At 42.0% G+C, this 15,746-nt stretch overlaps 1 protein-coding gene across 1 annotated transcript in view; it reads right to left on the reverse strand.

Annotated features, from left to right (window-relative positions):
- Map3k5 (mitogen-activated protein kinase kinase kinase 5) overlaps window positions 1-15,746 on the reverse strand; it is a 181,772-nt gene that overhangs the window by 21,827 nt on the left and 144,199 nt on the right. The window contains exons 19-23 of the mRNA XM_042701048.1: window positions 12,656-12,813; window positions 9,476-9,653; window positions 8,356-8,376; window positions 3,068-3,245; window positions 2,593-2,761 (exon numbers count right to left, since the gene is read on the reverse strand). Of these exons, the coding sequence (XP_042556982.1) occupies window positions 2,593-2,761; window positions 3,068-3,245; window positions 8,356-8,376; window positions 9,476-9,653; window positions 12,656-12,813 (704 nt within the window). The remainder of the gene's footprint in view (window positions 1-2,592; window positions 2,762-3,067; window positions 3,246-8,355; window positions 8,377-9,475; window positions 9,654-12,655; window positions 12,814-15,746) is intronic.

The following is a 15,746-nucleotide window of genomic DNA, read 5'->3' on the forward strand; positions in this document are numbered from 1 at the left end:
ATTAATTGGGCATTTTCAGTGGGGGGGGGGGGGGACAGTGGCTGACTCAGCATTTGACAGCGTGCCTTTCTGCAGCACTCACAGGACAGCTCCCCACATCTTCTGCAGCTCTCTCTTTTTTTTAAGCTTCCTTACAAAGCATGAGAGGAGCCAGGCATCCATGGCTCACACCTGTAAATTCTAGATACTCAGGAGGCTGAGATTTAAGAGCCAGGGGACCAAGCCAACCAGGCAGGAAAGTCAGTGAGACTCTTACCTCCAACTTAACACTAAAAACTGTAAAGTAGAGCTGGGACTGAACTGATAGAGCACTAACCAGTATTGGCACACACAAACATACACACACACACACACACACACACAAATCACAAGAGGATTTCTGAAGATGGTACAGATTAAAAGAGCTTTTCATGGTTTTGCATATTGAGAACCTAGCTACCCTCTTGCCCTTGATATTATTATAAAGGGTAGATTGAAATGTAAAGATGTATCTAGCATTTTTTTTTAAGAAACATTAAAAAGAGTTAGCTCTTTTTTGTTGTAGAAAACATTAAGAACTATTTCTTTCTGGCTGTAGAAAACAGTTGAAGAGGTATATTATTCTCCTTCTTTATAATAACCACTGTAATTAACAATTGAGCAACCATATCTGTGATGATCTAAGTTGCCCATGACTTCAATGCTTTCCAGTAGTAACTTTATAAGGTAGATTCCCCTATCACACAGAAACGGTTCAGGCACTGAGAAGGTCAATAACTTGCCCAAGTCACACAGCCTTTGAAAGGCGGCACCAGGCCTTCAACAGTGATAAAGTCCAACCTCACTCTAAGCTCCTGCCACTTCCATTTACTGGAAAAGTCAGCTAGAATCCAAGATCAAACCTGCTCTTGCCACAAAACCACCATGTGACATCCCAGGAAAAATATTTCCAGTGTCCTGAATGGTACACGGCCCGCACTATGGCTTGACCATTCCAGCTTGAACATGTGCTTCTGGTCAACCATTTCTGCTACTCCCTGGTGGGTAGCCTATCATTTGCATGCTGCATTGATGGCTGTCTTTCATTTTTCTTCTTATAGGAAATATTCAGATAAGCTTTAAAAACTAGGAGCTAACAAACGTTTGAATATGCTTAATCACCTTCAAAATTTAGGAATTTGGGGCTGGGGTATAGCCCAGTGGTAGAGCTTACACTAAGTATGTACTAAGGTTCTGGGTTCAATCCACAGCACTAGGAAAAACAGAAAAAAAAATCAGAATTTCAGCACAGTCACAGAAGTGATGTCTCTGGCCAGGCTCTGTGCAAGGGCTGGGGTTAGAGCAATGGTCCAGGCCACGCCTGTCCTGAGGGAGCTATAGGAGATGAAGAAATTCCCCACACAAGTGGACATTTTTTATACTGGAAAACTTTACCTCTATGATATGCTTTCAGGATTTGGGCAATTCTGGGATTCTACACGTTTCTAAACTAGTGGCAAAGGAAAAGTCTTCCCTCTATGGTGGCTAAAAGTCATTCTGGCCTTTGACAGTCCTGCTGTTTTCTCCCAGAATCTGTCTCCATAGGCCACAGGAGAGAGCAGAATACAATGCTGGTTAAGAATACACCACACGAAGTCAGGTTGCCTGCTTCCAAATCCTGACTTCACCACTTAGGACTACAGAACCTCAGCAAGCTATTTAAGTTCTATGCGCCTTATAGATGAGGACACTAATGTAACCGTCATGAGGATTCAACGAGCAAATACGTACGAACAGGACTATGAACAAGACTTGACCCAGGCATCTCTTGTTTGTTATAATTACTACATATTTAATATATAATTAGCTAATTTTAGTTTTTCCTCTACTAGGATGACAACTTTGGTGGGGCACAGATTTTGTTTTGTCCACAGCATCCTGAAGCACCTCGCATTTGAAGGTGACTAGTAAAGAGTTTGGTGAAGGAAGGAATGCACTGGCCAGTTGTTCTCCATTTATATCGAGCTTCTCTTACCAGAACCATCCTATTCTTAGTCCTTGGACCACAATGGGACTGTCTAGTATACTCAACCCACACCCTACTCCACACTCCTACCTAGCTACCTCTCACCTTCTTGCTAGCCTAAGTCTAACTGCTAGTGATAGGTTTCCATTAGGACCAAGTCAAAGCTTGTCCAGAAAGCAGAAGAGGCATAAAGCAACACCCTACCTTGCGAATAACCAATGTGAAGTGGGGCTGGAGGCACAATTTGAGTGGTAGAACATTTGCCTAACAACTGTGAGGCTCTGAGTTCAATCTCCAGTAGCACAGGAAAAAAAAAATTAGGAAAAAAGGGTTGGAGGCAGTAGAGTGTCAGCCCAGCAAGCTCAAGGCCCTGAATACACGTGTATACACACATGCATGTGTGCGCACATGCACGCACACACACACACACACACACACACACACATACACACACACAGATTTTGGGCTGGGTATGATGGCTTAGGCTTATAGTTCAAGCTACCTGAGAGGTTGAACTAGAGGATCATTTGAATTCAGGAGTTCAAGGCCAGCCTGGGCAATAAAATAATATAAACTTTGGGAAATGAGATGGACACGAGATGCTTTACCTGGACTAAAGATTCCATTAGGTTTCGTACAACTTTGTCTTGGTCTTCGGTCAGGATCCTGTGAAGGGTGGCTCGTCGTTCACTGTCCTTCCTCAGCAAAAAGAAGCCGGAGTCTTTCTCCTCAGGGGAAGGTGGGGCACTGTGATCTTCAAAATTTTCATCAGGAATGCTTTAAAAATGCATGCAACATCAATCAGTTTCCTTTATAAAACGATGTGCTTTGCAGTGTTTTGTGTGTGTGTGTGTATGCACGCGTGCACGCCAGTCTTAAGATTTCAACTCAAGATCTTGCACTCTTGCTTAGCTGACACTCTATCACTTCAAGCACACACTTCTACTTCTGAGTTTTGGAGAGGAGAGTCTGGTGACTTTACCTGTGATGGCTTCAAGCTGCAATCCTTAGATCTCAGCCTCCTGAGGAGCTAGGATATTATAAGCACAATGTATTTTCACCCGAAAGAAGTTGAATCCTTACCCCAAAAAAAGCGTTCGTATTCCTTTCACATCTTTTTCTCCACAGGACTTGGCTCTGGTTTTGAAAGAGAAGGGGTCCACCTTCAACTCCGTGTCGGGTGACACTGAGCCGTACTCACTGCTGCTGCTGGTGTCCTCCACCAGGACAGGGACTGGCAAGGAGATGCTCCTAAGATACTCTGCGGGGATGGGAGGAGGAAATAGGGTAATTAAAGATCTCAAAAACTTGACACGTTGGTTGAAACACTGGTTGAAAGAGACGATTATCCGTTGTCAAATATTTCATGAGCAGCACAATGGTACTACATGAGGCAATTCCCTTGCTCAGTACAGCCCAGGCGAGGGTCCGCTAGGAAAGGGCCTCTGCGGTCCTGCTGGGAATAGTTCAAGGGTGAAAAACATAAGAAAAGATCAGGCCTGGAGAGCCAGGGTGCTGATCTGCCTTGTTTTAAATAATGACTTAATTATTTGTACTCACAGTTTTCATATCTATAAAAGATGAGATACATTATTTACTTTCCGTGGTATTGGGGTTTTAACTCAGGGCCTTGTACTTGGTAGGCTGGTGCTTTACCACTTGAATCATATTTCCAAACATTTTTGTTAGTTTTTTTTTTTAAAAAAAAAATAGAGTCTTCCATTTTTGCCTAAATGGCCCTGGACAGAAATACTCCTATTTATACTCCCAACATATCTGGGAAGATAGGTGCATGCCACTATGCACAGCTTTTAAAAAACTGGTTGAGGTGGCATATCACAGAATTTCTTCTTTCCCATCTTCATTTCTATACAGTTAAGATTAGAGGAGTAAGCTACCACATCCAGCTGAGAAGAGTAATTTTTAAGCCATAATCCTCAGAGATTTAACACTCTGCCTTAGCATCTTGGGGCTGTCTTAGAAGGGGTGATTAAAGCTGGGTGCTGGTGGCTGTAATCCTAGCTACTAGGAGGCTGAGATCTGAGGATCACAGTTCAAAGCTAGTCCAGGCAGGAAAGTCCGTGAGACTCTCATCTCCAATTAACCACCAGAACACTGGAAGTGGCGCTGTGGCTCAAGTGGTAGAGTGCTAGCCTTGAGAAGAAGAGCTGAGGGACAGCACCCAAGCCCAGAGTTCAAGCCCCACAACCGACCAAAAAAAAAAAAAGAAAAAGAAGGGGTGACTAAGTAAGGTGCTGTGGGTCTAAACCACAGGGTCTAGTCCTGTTTTACTTAAAACAAATATGCTCTGACAACTTATGTCATGGTTCAGCTTACAGATACATTGAAAAAGCACTCTTTGTGCACAAAATTTTGGAAACTAAGGGACTTTAGCCCTTCCTGGTTCTCAGATACTATGAGTACTAGGATTTTATAGCAAACAGGGGCTTCTATTTTACTGAGTCATGTAACACAATAGCAGTTGCCTACATTTCATCAAACATTGACTATAAAAAGAATAACTTTTGCCAAAAACTTCTTTAATATCTCAGTGCTGCAAACATCTTTTGCTAAAGAAGGCAGGTGTAAAGTTCTAAAAAGAGAAACCCACTGTTGCCTAGAAACCTCTTATTTAATTTTTCTTGAGCAGGGACAAGTCAACAACTGCCCACATCTCAGAGATCAGAGGAAAGACAGACATGTTCCAGGAGGCTCATAGCTTCTTTACCAGTCCAGACATGGGTGATACTCTTTACAGTATGTACAGCCATCAGAGATGGAGGTGAGCTGTGACTCACTACTGTAATTCTAGCTACATGGGAAGCTGAGATCCACAGGATTGAGGTTCAAAGCCAGCTTGGGCAGAAAACTCCTTGAAATTTCATCCCCAACCATATTGACAAAAAGAAGGGCGGGAGGCATGCCTCAAGTGGTAGAGTGCCAGCCAAGCAAGCAAGCCAACAAGTGTGAGGCCCTAACTTCAAACCCTCGTACACAAATCTAAAGATAAAAGAAAAAAGAAAAAGAAGTGGAGGGACTGTCTTTAGAAAACAGAATCAATATTTCTTGGGGCCAAGCAGGTTTATTCTATCTAGACTACTACCACATGAGAGTTCTTTACACTTTGCACATATCTTCATCTAAACACAAGAAAGAAGGAGGCCTTAATTATACTGCTTTTTTACTCTTTTGGTCTTATTATGTAGTTTGCTTTCCAGTAATGAGAGAGCCTAGGTTCTATCTGTGAATTTTAAGGTTGCTATAGATACTGATTGCCTATAAGGAGACTGGTTGAAGTAAGACTGAATACACTTAAGAATGGAACCCAGTGTGTGTCATTATGGCTCATCTCAGAAATAGATTTGCAGATGTTTTGCAGTCTCTGAATGTACAGTCTTGGTCCCTTCTCTGACTGATTTTAAATTAGTAAACCTGATTTTCCTTCTCTGTTAGGCCATACATTCATTCATCCAATATACAGTGACTGAACAGACCATTTGTTGGATGGCCATCTTGATTCTTCAGGTCTCACCCCACAGAAAGTCTTCACGGAACTCACACACTCAGACTGACTTCAGTGAGGCTCTCCCCCTCTGAAGTTTTCTTTGTACAGAGTAACTTATACTATTGTATGGTTGACATTTGTCCCCTGTGTCTCCTCTACATCAGCAATAGCTCTGTAAGCCAGGACCACAACCTTTATCATCATTAAACATCCAGGCCTGGCACATTTCCTGTGCACACAGCAAGTATGCAATAAATACTTAAGTTAAAGTGGATGACTTAAATCTCTAGGTCTGCACGCGGTTACTGGGGGAGCTGTTGGGTTTAGACAAATCATTCATGTGCTATAGTTCAAATATCCCATCAAAACTCATGGCCAAACTTCACTTCTGTTATGAGGTATTCACAAGTGACATCACGTGGAACTGTTAGGTGACTGGGTCGTGATGGTAGATGCTGCATGGAGTTCCACCAAAGAATTAGTGGATTAGAGGATTAATGGGTTAGATAGGAATGGCTTTGTCATGAAAATGGTCTCTCTCTGCCTTTTTGGCTCTGTTTTCCCATGTGATGCTGGGCGCCACCTTGGGACTTTGAGAGAGAGCCCCTGCTGGCAAGCAGGCACTCAACAGCTCTGAAGCAGACACTGGTACCATGCTTCTGACCCTCCAGAACTGGGAGCTAAATCAGCCTCTTTGTCTTATAAATGATCTAATGTGTGCTATCTGGTCATAGCAACAGAAAAGGACTAAGATATATTTCTCATCATAGGAAAAAGAGGACCTCATCATCATCACCTTTCCACAACTTTCCCTAGCAGAAGCCACATGCAGTTATAGAAGGCAGAGACCCTAAGGCAGGGCAGTGGGTATACTTTAGAAAGAAACAGGCATATGGCCTATAAAGGACAATGGGGAAAGGAAAAGGCCTGTTGCACATACTGATCTAGAAGAGGAAGACCAGGATGTTCTCATGGTTATAGTTTGCAAGAAGTTCTGAAGGTCTCGGGAATACCAGAAAACAATTGTACGGGGCTTCCTTCCTAGTTAGTTTGGTACATGTTTTGCTTTCCTTGGGAGGATAGAGAAGCACTCAGGACCATCTCGTTCATGCAAAGAAATTCCTTCAGCTGAGAATCTGTATGTGTAGATTGCAGGAGTGTCCATTCTTTATAAGCCCAAGTCTTTGTCTTAACTAGGAAAGGAGAGAAGGCAGAGCAAGGAGAGATATATACTAGCAGGTAAAAGGTCCAGCGCATCAGGAGGCCTAGGGCAGTTTTGACTTTGGAAAAATCAGGAGGCCCTTAGGAGAAGGGTAGGGAACCTTCAGGCTATTGCCCACAACTTCTAACAAGCCTCTTGGTACCAACAAGGTACTAAGAAATTAGTACCTTGATCAGGGGTCCAGAGCAAGTAGTATAGAGCTGCAGTGAGAATAAGTGTCTCATTTTCTCCCCACACTCCCATGAGCAGGTAGTGCAGTTGAACCCACTGGACAGATGTGGTGACAGAGTGAGTCATGTTCAAGGCCCACCAGTCAACAAGGGAACCCAGATGTGTGCTTAATACTCACCCTCCCTGACTATAAATCCTCAAGATTTCATAATATCTTAAGTGGAGTTACATTGTAAAGACAGAGCAGATTCCAAACTCCTATTGAATCAGCCTGAGCACAAAGGTGAGAATGTACATGAAGGCACAACTGACCAGTTCAGTGGATGTAACCTCCCATCACACCCCCACTCTGGCAATGCTCACTGGGAACTGCCAACTCAACAGTGTGCATAACTGAGTCCACAGAAGTTAAATGCTTGTGTGACAGGAACTTGTTTCCTGTGAGCAAAACCCAGGCCACATGGAAGGGATCAGAGTGACACTAGAGTGACAGCTAAAACAAGTAAGCTGTCACATATGATATATCTAGAAAGTGGCTACAAAAAATGAAAACCAACTTCCATGTATGCCAACAGGATGCTCGCTCAGAAGGCTGAGAAACACTGGAGGTTATACCTGGTTAAAAAAAAATGTAGTGACTCACTGATTTCCACAGCCCAGAATATGAGGGGAGGAAGCAGGCAATGGCAGAGGGAGGTATCTTGCCTTTCTCAGAAACTCTTCATCAAAAATTCATAATGGCAGGAGGAGAAATAGAGAGATAGTTCCCAGGAACCCCCAAGTAATGGGCCTCAACAGTGCATTGACTGGCTTAGCATATCTGAAAAACTGAAAAGCATGCAAAGACCTACGTCTCCTCCCTTTGGACCATAGTATGCATACACAATAAGTATTAGACTCCCCCCATTCCTTCTGTTAGGCCTATACATTCATTCATCCAATATACACCACTTCCATCAACTACTCATCTAATCTAATAGAATCCCAAACTCTGAATGCTTCTTTACTATTCTTTAAAATACTTTGGCTGAACTTCCCAGAGCAAATCTGTCTGGTTAAAAGCCAGTTAGGGAAACAAATATAGCTTTCCTGACCCACTACAGAAAGAAGGTACTATTCCACAGACGACTGAGGAAGGTGCCTGATGCTGACCTTTTACAATGGCCACCATTAGGTGGTCAGCTTGTCAGCTGGCTCCTAAATAAGAAGGCATGGACTTCATTCAAATTGAAGACTTAAAAAACAATGGCACTCTCTTGTATGCAGGGGACAATAATTGAGGCCTCCTTCATAGAAGAGATAGATGAGCAGTTTCTGAAACACTGAAGCCAGCCAGGTTCATAGCTGCACACATTCTTAGTACTCAGAAGCTTCCTACACAGACAATGGGCGAGGATGAGGCTGTGCAGCAGAGTTTATCACACCACATGCCAATCCTCAACTCAATGGACATAAGGTAAAAAGCAAACTCACCATTGGATCCAGTAGAAAGAACTGTGGGAAGAAAAGCAAACAGCAGGATGAGGCACATGTTGGCTTTGTTATTAATCAGAAATCAACAAACAGTGAATGCTTGAAATGGGATCCATGAGCTTTCCAAATATTCAATCTGCCCATCCTCATCCAATAGAAACACCCCAAATGCCAAGAATAAACTGAGCCTTTACGCATTTGTTTCTTTCTGGAATGAGTTATGTAAATTATTTGTTACACAAAGATAATTTACTTACATTTTTATCACAGGTAACAATCTCTTTTTTCCTTCTGGGGATTATTCAGAAAGATACTGTCTGAGGGAAAGCAGGTGTTTCCTTCTACAGACAATTATAAGGATCCAGTCCTGAGATGGCGTGGAAGTTGAACAGTTCTGAACAGCCCTGTAGCTCATTCATGGAAATTTGAGGTTTCAGCTTGGAGGGGCTACATTTCCCCTTTTCACACGTTAACCTTTTTATTCACAATGCTAGAATGTTCCAGATGTTGCTGTATTAATTACAAACTGTGTTATGGAACACGACTATTAATGAGAAACTAGCATTTGTGAATAGTGTCCAAGAACACTGTGCCAGTGATGTTCAGAAACAGATTAGTCTACTTCTAGAAAATTCTCTCATGTTAAAATTCAGAATTTAGAGACTCTGACCCATGTCCTTAAAAAAACATTATAAACATGATGTACAGAAGGGTTATAGTTTCATAAGTCAGATAAAGAGGAGTACATTTCTTTTTGGACAATATCAACCCTTCCCTCATTCTCTCCCAGTTTTTCCCTCCCATCCCCACTCACAAGTTGTGTAGTTCATTTTCAACATAGTGTCCACTGAGTACCACTGCTACGTTTTTCCCCCTTTGTCCCTCCATTTCTGTGCCCCCCCCCCCACTTTCCCAAATAACTGATAACTGAACAAACAAGACAAAAAGAAAATAAAATAAAAGCCACAACAAAAAAAAACCACAAACTCTTGTTTCCATTTCCTGGAGTTGATTTCAATAAATACAAACATAATCCGAGGCACATAGGCATTGTACCTTTGTGTCCCGCCCCTAAGAGTATCCTCCTTTTGACCCATATCCTTTTCATGCAGCCACATACCTGAGAGCTTGGGTTGTGTCTTTTTCTTTTTGCTGGAAACTTTTAAGAACTCATCAACAAGCAAGTCATTAGCACAGGCTCTCTTGTCAGGGTCTGGTTCAAAACACTTCAGTATGAATGCCTTGGCCTCTGCAGACATGGACTCAGGGATTTCAGGGTGAACTTTAAACATCCCCACCTAAGGCACAGACAGAGAGAACACAATGTGTCTTCCAAGTGGCCATTTCATCACGTGAGCTCCAGGACCCATGACCTGCCTGCCCCCTCTCCCTCATCATGTACCCTGCAGGTACATCTCCACGTGAGGCGGACGTGCTGCCTCTGTAGCTACGCAGCACCTCCTGAGCACAGAAACTTCTCCAGTGCTACTGTAACTCTACCACAGATACACAAGGAACAATTAGCTTAAGACAGAAGACAGCATTATGAAGTACTATACATTGCTGTGTTAATATGAAGGCTCTTTAAACTTAGAATATGTTTGAAGGTTGTTACTCCACAAACATGTTTGGAGGTGAGACTGTTGAGTTGCTTAGAATAGCAATGTGAAGATACAGTGCTGGGATTTTTCCCAACAACCCAGTAGTGTAAATATTATTCTCCTTACACCAATGAGAAAACGAAGGCTCAGGAGAAATGAGGTTACATGGTTATGGAAAGGTAGATCTGGGATTTAAACCTTGATTGGATTGGATTAAAGCCTATGTTGATTCCCCTATTATGTAATTTATGAATTTTTTCCCTATTTTAAATCATCTATATTGAGAGATTTTTAGCTAGGCAGTGGATCATGTCTCTAATCCTAGCTACTTGGGAGATAGAGATGGAGAGAATGGGAAGTTAGGAGAAGTTCAAAAGACCCCATCTTAACCATCAAGTGAGCATGGTGGTGAGCACCAGTCAACCCAGCTATGGCAGAAAGCATAAATAGGAAGATGGAGGTCTACTTTGTCCTGGGCAAAAAAGTGAGATCCTATCTCAAAAATAACTAGAGCAAAAAGGGCTAATGGCATGGCGCATGCAGTGGAATTCCTGTCTAGCAAGCATGAAGTCATAAGTTCAAATGCCAGTACCATATAAAAAAAGTACTTTAAGATTAAATAAATAGCTGGGCACTGATGGCTTACACCTGTAATACTAGCTACCCAGGAGACTGAGATCTGAGGATCACGGTTCAAAGCCAGCCTGGGGAGGAAAGTCCATGAGACTCTTATCTCCAATAAAACCATTAGAAAAACCAGAGTGGCGCTGTGGCTCAAGTGGTAGAGTGTTCACTTTGCGCTAAAGAGCGAGGGACAGCGCCCGCCCAAGCCCAGAGTTCAAGCCCCATACTGACAAAAAAAAAAAAAAGATTAAATAAATAGTATTTTCTATCACATTTAGAATTTACTTCCCATTGCTATCATTCTAAAAAAAGTCTAATGATGTTTTCACATATTTAACGAAGAGAAAATGTTCTAAGAAATATTTCTGTTGTTCTATAGCTTATACATATTCTTATATAAACAATTTTTAATAATTATGGAGCTTTACTATGTGTTAGACACTATTCTAAGTGCTCAAAATCTCAAAAATCTGTTTAGATAAGTACTATTTTGTGTGTCTGAGAGAGAGAAAGAGAGAGAGAGAGAGAGAGAGATTTGGCTTTGAACATAGGGCTTTACACTTGCTAGGCAAGTCCTTAGGTATTATTTTTATCTCCCTCTATAGACATGGAAGCTGAGGTGGTAATTTGCTCAAAGTCTCAACTATCTTGATTATGTTAAAGCCAGGATTCAGAAGTATTTCAATTCAGCCTAGATTTAACCATTGTCAGAATCTATGTAATATCATCTCTTAGAGACAGTGTCACTTCTGTGCACAGCTCAGCCTGGCCTATGGCATACAGAGGTGTAACAATAATAATCACTGCACTATTAGTAGTAGAACAGCACTTCAGAGTGAAACCTGAGAATGGTGAAAACTGGAAGGACTTGCCAAGAACAGAAGGTAACATGTAGGAGGGCTTTGCTTCCTAGGAAACAGTTACCATGGAAAACTTCCTGCTGGCCCAGTACAGTCAGGTCACTGCCTCACTCACTGGTCAGGTGTCCAAATCATGGCACCTGGACTCACTCATGTTTATTTCCATGTCAGTGCCTCTAATCATGGCTGGAGGGGCGGGGGAGCATGCTTCCCTTCCCTAAAGCATTGCTTATTAGCAAGTTAACAGGCTTGAAAATGGTTGACCTTTTCAAAAACGGCAATTATGCGCTTTAAAAAAATGGACTCTTGAAATTTATATGGTCAAGAAATAAAGGAAAATATCAATTTGATTGAATTTCTGGATGTTAAGAGTATAAATAGGACTGGGAAGGTGGCTCAGAGGTAGAGTGCTTGCCTTGCATGCATGAAATCCTGGGTTCAATTCCTCAGTACCACATATACAGAAAAAGCCCGAAGTGGTGCTGTGGCCAAATGGTAGAGTGCTAGCCTTGAGCAAAAGGAGCTCAAGGACAGTGCCCAGGCCCTGAGTTAAAACCTAGGACTGGCAAAAAAAAAAAAAGCACAAATATATCTTACATTGCCCTATGTGGAAAAATATTCATATGGTTTCCCAAAAGAGCTTAACTCATCTTTCCTATAATGATGTCTTATTCTGGGATATTGAATAGTTGAAGAATATTATCCTGAATCTCACTTCAGAATTGAGAAAACTAAAGCAGAGACAGGTCCACCATGTGAGACGAGGGCAATAAGTGTGTGTGTGTGTGTGTGTGTGTGTGTGTGTGTGTGTGTGTATCTGTCTGTCTGTCTGTCTGTCTTCTTGAACTTGAATGTGCTTTCAACTTCTGGTTACTCGAGATATTTTCCTTAAAAAGCATGTATATATAGAACATGGCTATGGAAACCCTTATCTCCTCGTTTTTAAAACAGAAGAAAATTATAGGCTCATGCCTGTAATCCTAGCCACTACGGAGGCTGAGATCTGAGTGTCACAGTTTAAAGCCAGCACAGGCTGAAAAGTCTGTGAAATTCTTATCTCCAATTAAGCACCCAAAAAACCCAGAAGTAGTAGAGCTCTAGCCTTGAGCAAAAAGAGCCTAGGCCCCAAGTTCATCCCCGTACCAGCATATGTGTGTGTGAGGAGCACACACACAAAGAAAAGAAAGGAAAAGAAAAAAAAGAAGAAAATGCGACCTTGAACATGGCTGCTTGCGGCTCTCCTAGTTCATAGAAGGGTGGTTTTCCTGTGGCCATTTCGATGATTGTGCAGCCCAAAGACCAAATGTCTGCCGCCTTCCCATAGCCTCTCGGGCCTTTATCAATGATCTCTGGTGCCATGTATTGAAGGGTACCTGGAAATGATTTAAACACAATTCCACTTGAAAACCGGGGACAGATAGATAACTTTTTTTCTGCATAAATAAGACATGATTTGTATCCTAGCACCTCATTTTCTTTGAAGTTCAATTTTTTTCCTCTGCTGTTATTGAAATGAAAAGGGCCACTTTTATCATGAATCCTATCAGTGATACAACTATCACCAATATTATCTACTTATGAAGAAGTGTATTCTTTTTTTTTTTGGTCGGTCATGGGGCTTGAATTCTGGGCTTGGATGCTGTCCCTCAGCTCTTCAACTCAAGGCTAGCGCTCTACCACTTGAACTACAGCGCCACTTCTGGTTTTCTGGTGGTTTTTATTGGAGATAAGAGTTTCACGGACTTTCCTGCCCGGGCTGGCTTTGAACCGTGATCCTCAGATCTCAGCCTCCTGAGTAGCTAGGATTACAGGTGTGAGTCACTGGCGCCCGGCTTGAAGAGGTATATTCTTAGTCTCTAAAATAGTGGAGTATACAGGTGCATACTACTCCACCCTCAGTCTTCTGAAAACAACAGAGAATATATCAACATATCTGCTGCATTCAGTTCTGAAAATATATAAATATGGTTGCTACATGTACTTCTAATCTTTTCCAGGAAAAAAAATCTATTTCATTCATTCAATGATTTAGATCTATACTTCTCAGATAATGAATTGAGTACATATCCTTTCGGTCTTCATTTTAGAGGACACTGTGGTCAGTGAAATAAGCCAGGCATAAAGATGAATCCCACAGATCTTACCCATGTGGAGTCCAAAAAGACTGATCTCAGAGAAGCCAAGCAGAGAATAATGGCTACCAGAAACGAGGCAGGGGGGGGAAGCAAGGGAGGTAGGGAGGGGAGAAGCAAGGGAGCAGGAGGGGAAGGTGGTTAATGACTTAATAAGTTATGGTGAAATAGGAGGAGCTCTGCTCTACAGTAAGTGTGCATAGCTGATGATCATGTGTTGTATGTTTCAAAAAATCCAGACACAGGGATTTAAATGTTTTTATCACCAAGAAATGATAATACCATCCTGATTTGGACTTTACATAATTCACACATGTATTGAAAATCACATGGTATCCCATTAATTGTGTAATTTTTGTGTCTTTTTGTGATATTGAACTGAGGATCTCAAGTTTGCTAGGCAAACCTCTGCCACTTGAGCTATGCTGTGCTTTCCTAGATCTTTGTATAATTTTTTTTTGTCAGTCGTGTGGCTTGAACTCTGGGCTTGGGTGCTACCCTTCAGCTCTTTAGTTCAAGGCCAGTGCTAGTCTACCGCTTGAGCCATAGTACCACTTCCGGTTTTCTAGTGGTTTATTGGAGATAAGAGTCTCACAGACTTTCCTGCCCAGGCTGGCTTTGATCCTCAGATCTCAGCCTCCTGAGTAGCTAGGACTACAGGCGCCCGGCCAATTTTTATTTTTTAAGAGAGGGTCTTGGTAACTTTGCCTGGGCTGGCCTCAAACTGTGATCCTTACACCTACCTTGCTAGTAGCTAGGATTGGGATGGCAGGTGTACTCTACTATACCAAGCTTTTTATTTTCTCTTTTAAGTACTGGAGTTTTGAACTCAGGGACTCATACTTGAGGCAGGCAAATGGTCTACCACTGAGCCATGCCTATAGTTCTTTTTTTGTGCCAGTTATTTCTGAGAGAGAATCTCACTTCTTTGTCTTAGGATGTACTTAGATAAAGATCCATCTATTTTAAGATGTCCATTATAACTGGGATGACAAGTATATGCCACTATGCCCTATTTCTTCTGTTAAGCTGGAGTCTCATGGAGTTTTCCTCCCTGGGAGCTGGTCTAGAACTAAGATCCTACTGATTTCAGCTTCCTAAATAGTTAGAATTACCAGCACAAGCCAGGCACCAGTGGCTCACACCTGTAATCCTAACTACACAGGAGGCTGAGATCTGAGGATCCTGGTTCAAAGCCAGCCCGGGCAGAAAAGTCCGTGAAACTCTTATCTCCAATAAACCACAAGAAAATCGGAAGTGGTGCTATAGCTCAAGTGGTAGAGTGCTAGCTTTGAGCTGAAGAGCTGAGGGACAGCACTCAGGCCCAGAGTTCAAGCCCCATGACCAACAACAACAAAAAAGAATTACTGGCGCAAATCACCAGTGTTCAGCTAACCCAGCTTTATTTATTAAAGTCTTGATAATTTTTATTTTATTTATTTTATTCAAGTATGCCTTGAACTCTGATTCTCCTATCTTTATCATCTAAGTAGCTAGGATTACAGATGTTAGCTATCACATTGAGTTTAAACTGAAGTGAGTTCAAGGCCAACTTGTGCTACATACTGACACCACTATTACCACCCCTACCACCACTATCAACAACAAAACAACAACAACAAACAAACAAAAATTCCAATATAAATTTGAGAATTTCTTGCCACTGCAGCTGTGAACACTGGAGTGTCCACAGGTCTATACGAAGTCTACTATCAATCGAGTATTCTTTGAGGTATATAGAATAAAGGAGTGGAATAAGTAGAAATCCTGGGCATATGGTGCTTGCATTTTTCAGTGGAAGACAAATAACAAAGTATTATCATATGGGTAAGTAAACTATATATAGTATGGTAGAAAGTCACATGTTATTACAAATGGAAAAAAAATAGAGCAGGGTAAAGGGAACCAGAAGCCCCAGGAAGGCTCCCATGGTCAAGAAGAAATTCATGGGAGGTCTTACTGGGGAGGTGACATTGGGATTAAGGCATCAAGGAGCTGAAGCTATGCTAGTAGCTGTGAGAAAAACATTCTGTGTCTGCACAGAAGAATGTGCAAAGGACCTGAAACATTACCTTGAGTGGTGTCATGAGGAAATGCAGGAAGGTGCAGAATATGCAAGCAGGGAACAGTAGGAAGGGACATGTGAGCCTTGTCCAGCACCTTGTAAGGACTTC

Source organism: Dipodomys spectabilis, unplaced genomic scaffold (genome assembly GCF_019054845.1).
Source record: "Dipodomys spectabilis isolate Male_0828 unplaced genomic scaffold, ASM1905484v1 ptg000001l, whole genome shotgun sequence".
Taxonomy (NCBI): Eukaryota; Metazoa; Chordata; class Mammalia; order Rodentia; family Heteromyidae; genus Dipodomys; species Dipodomys spectabilis.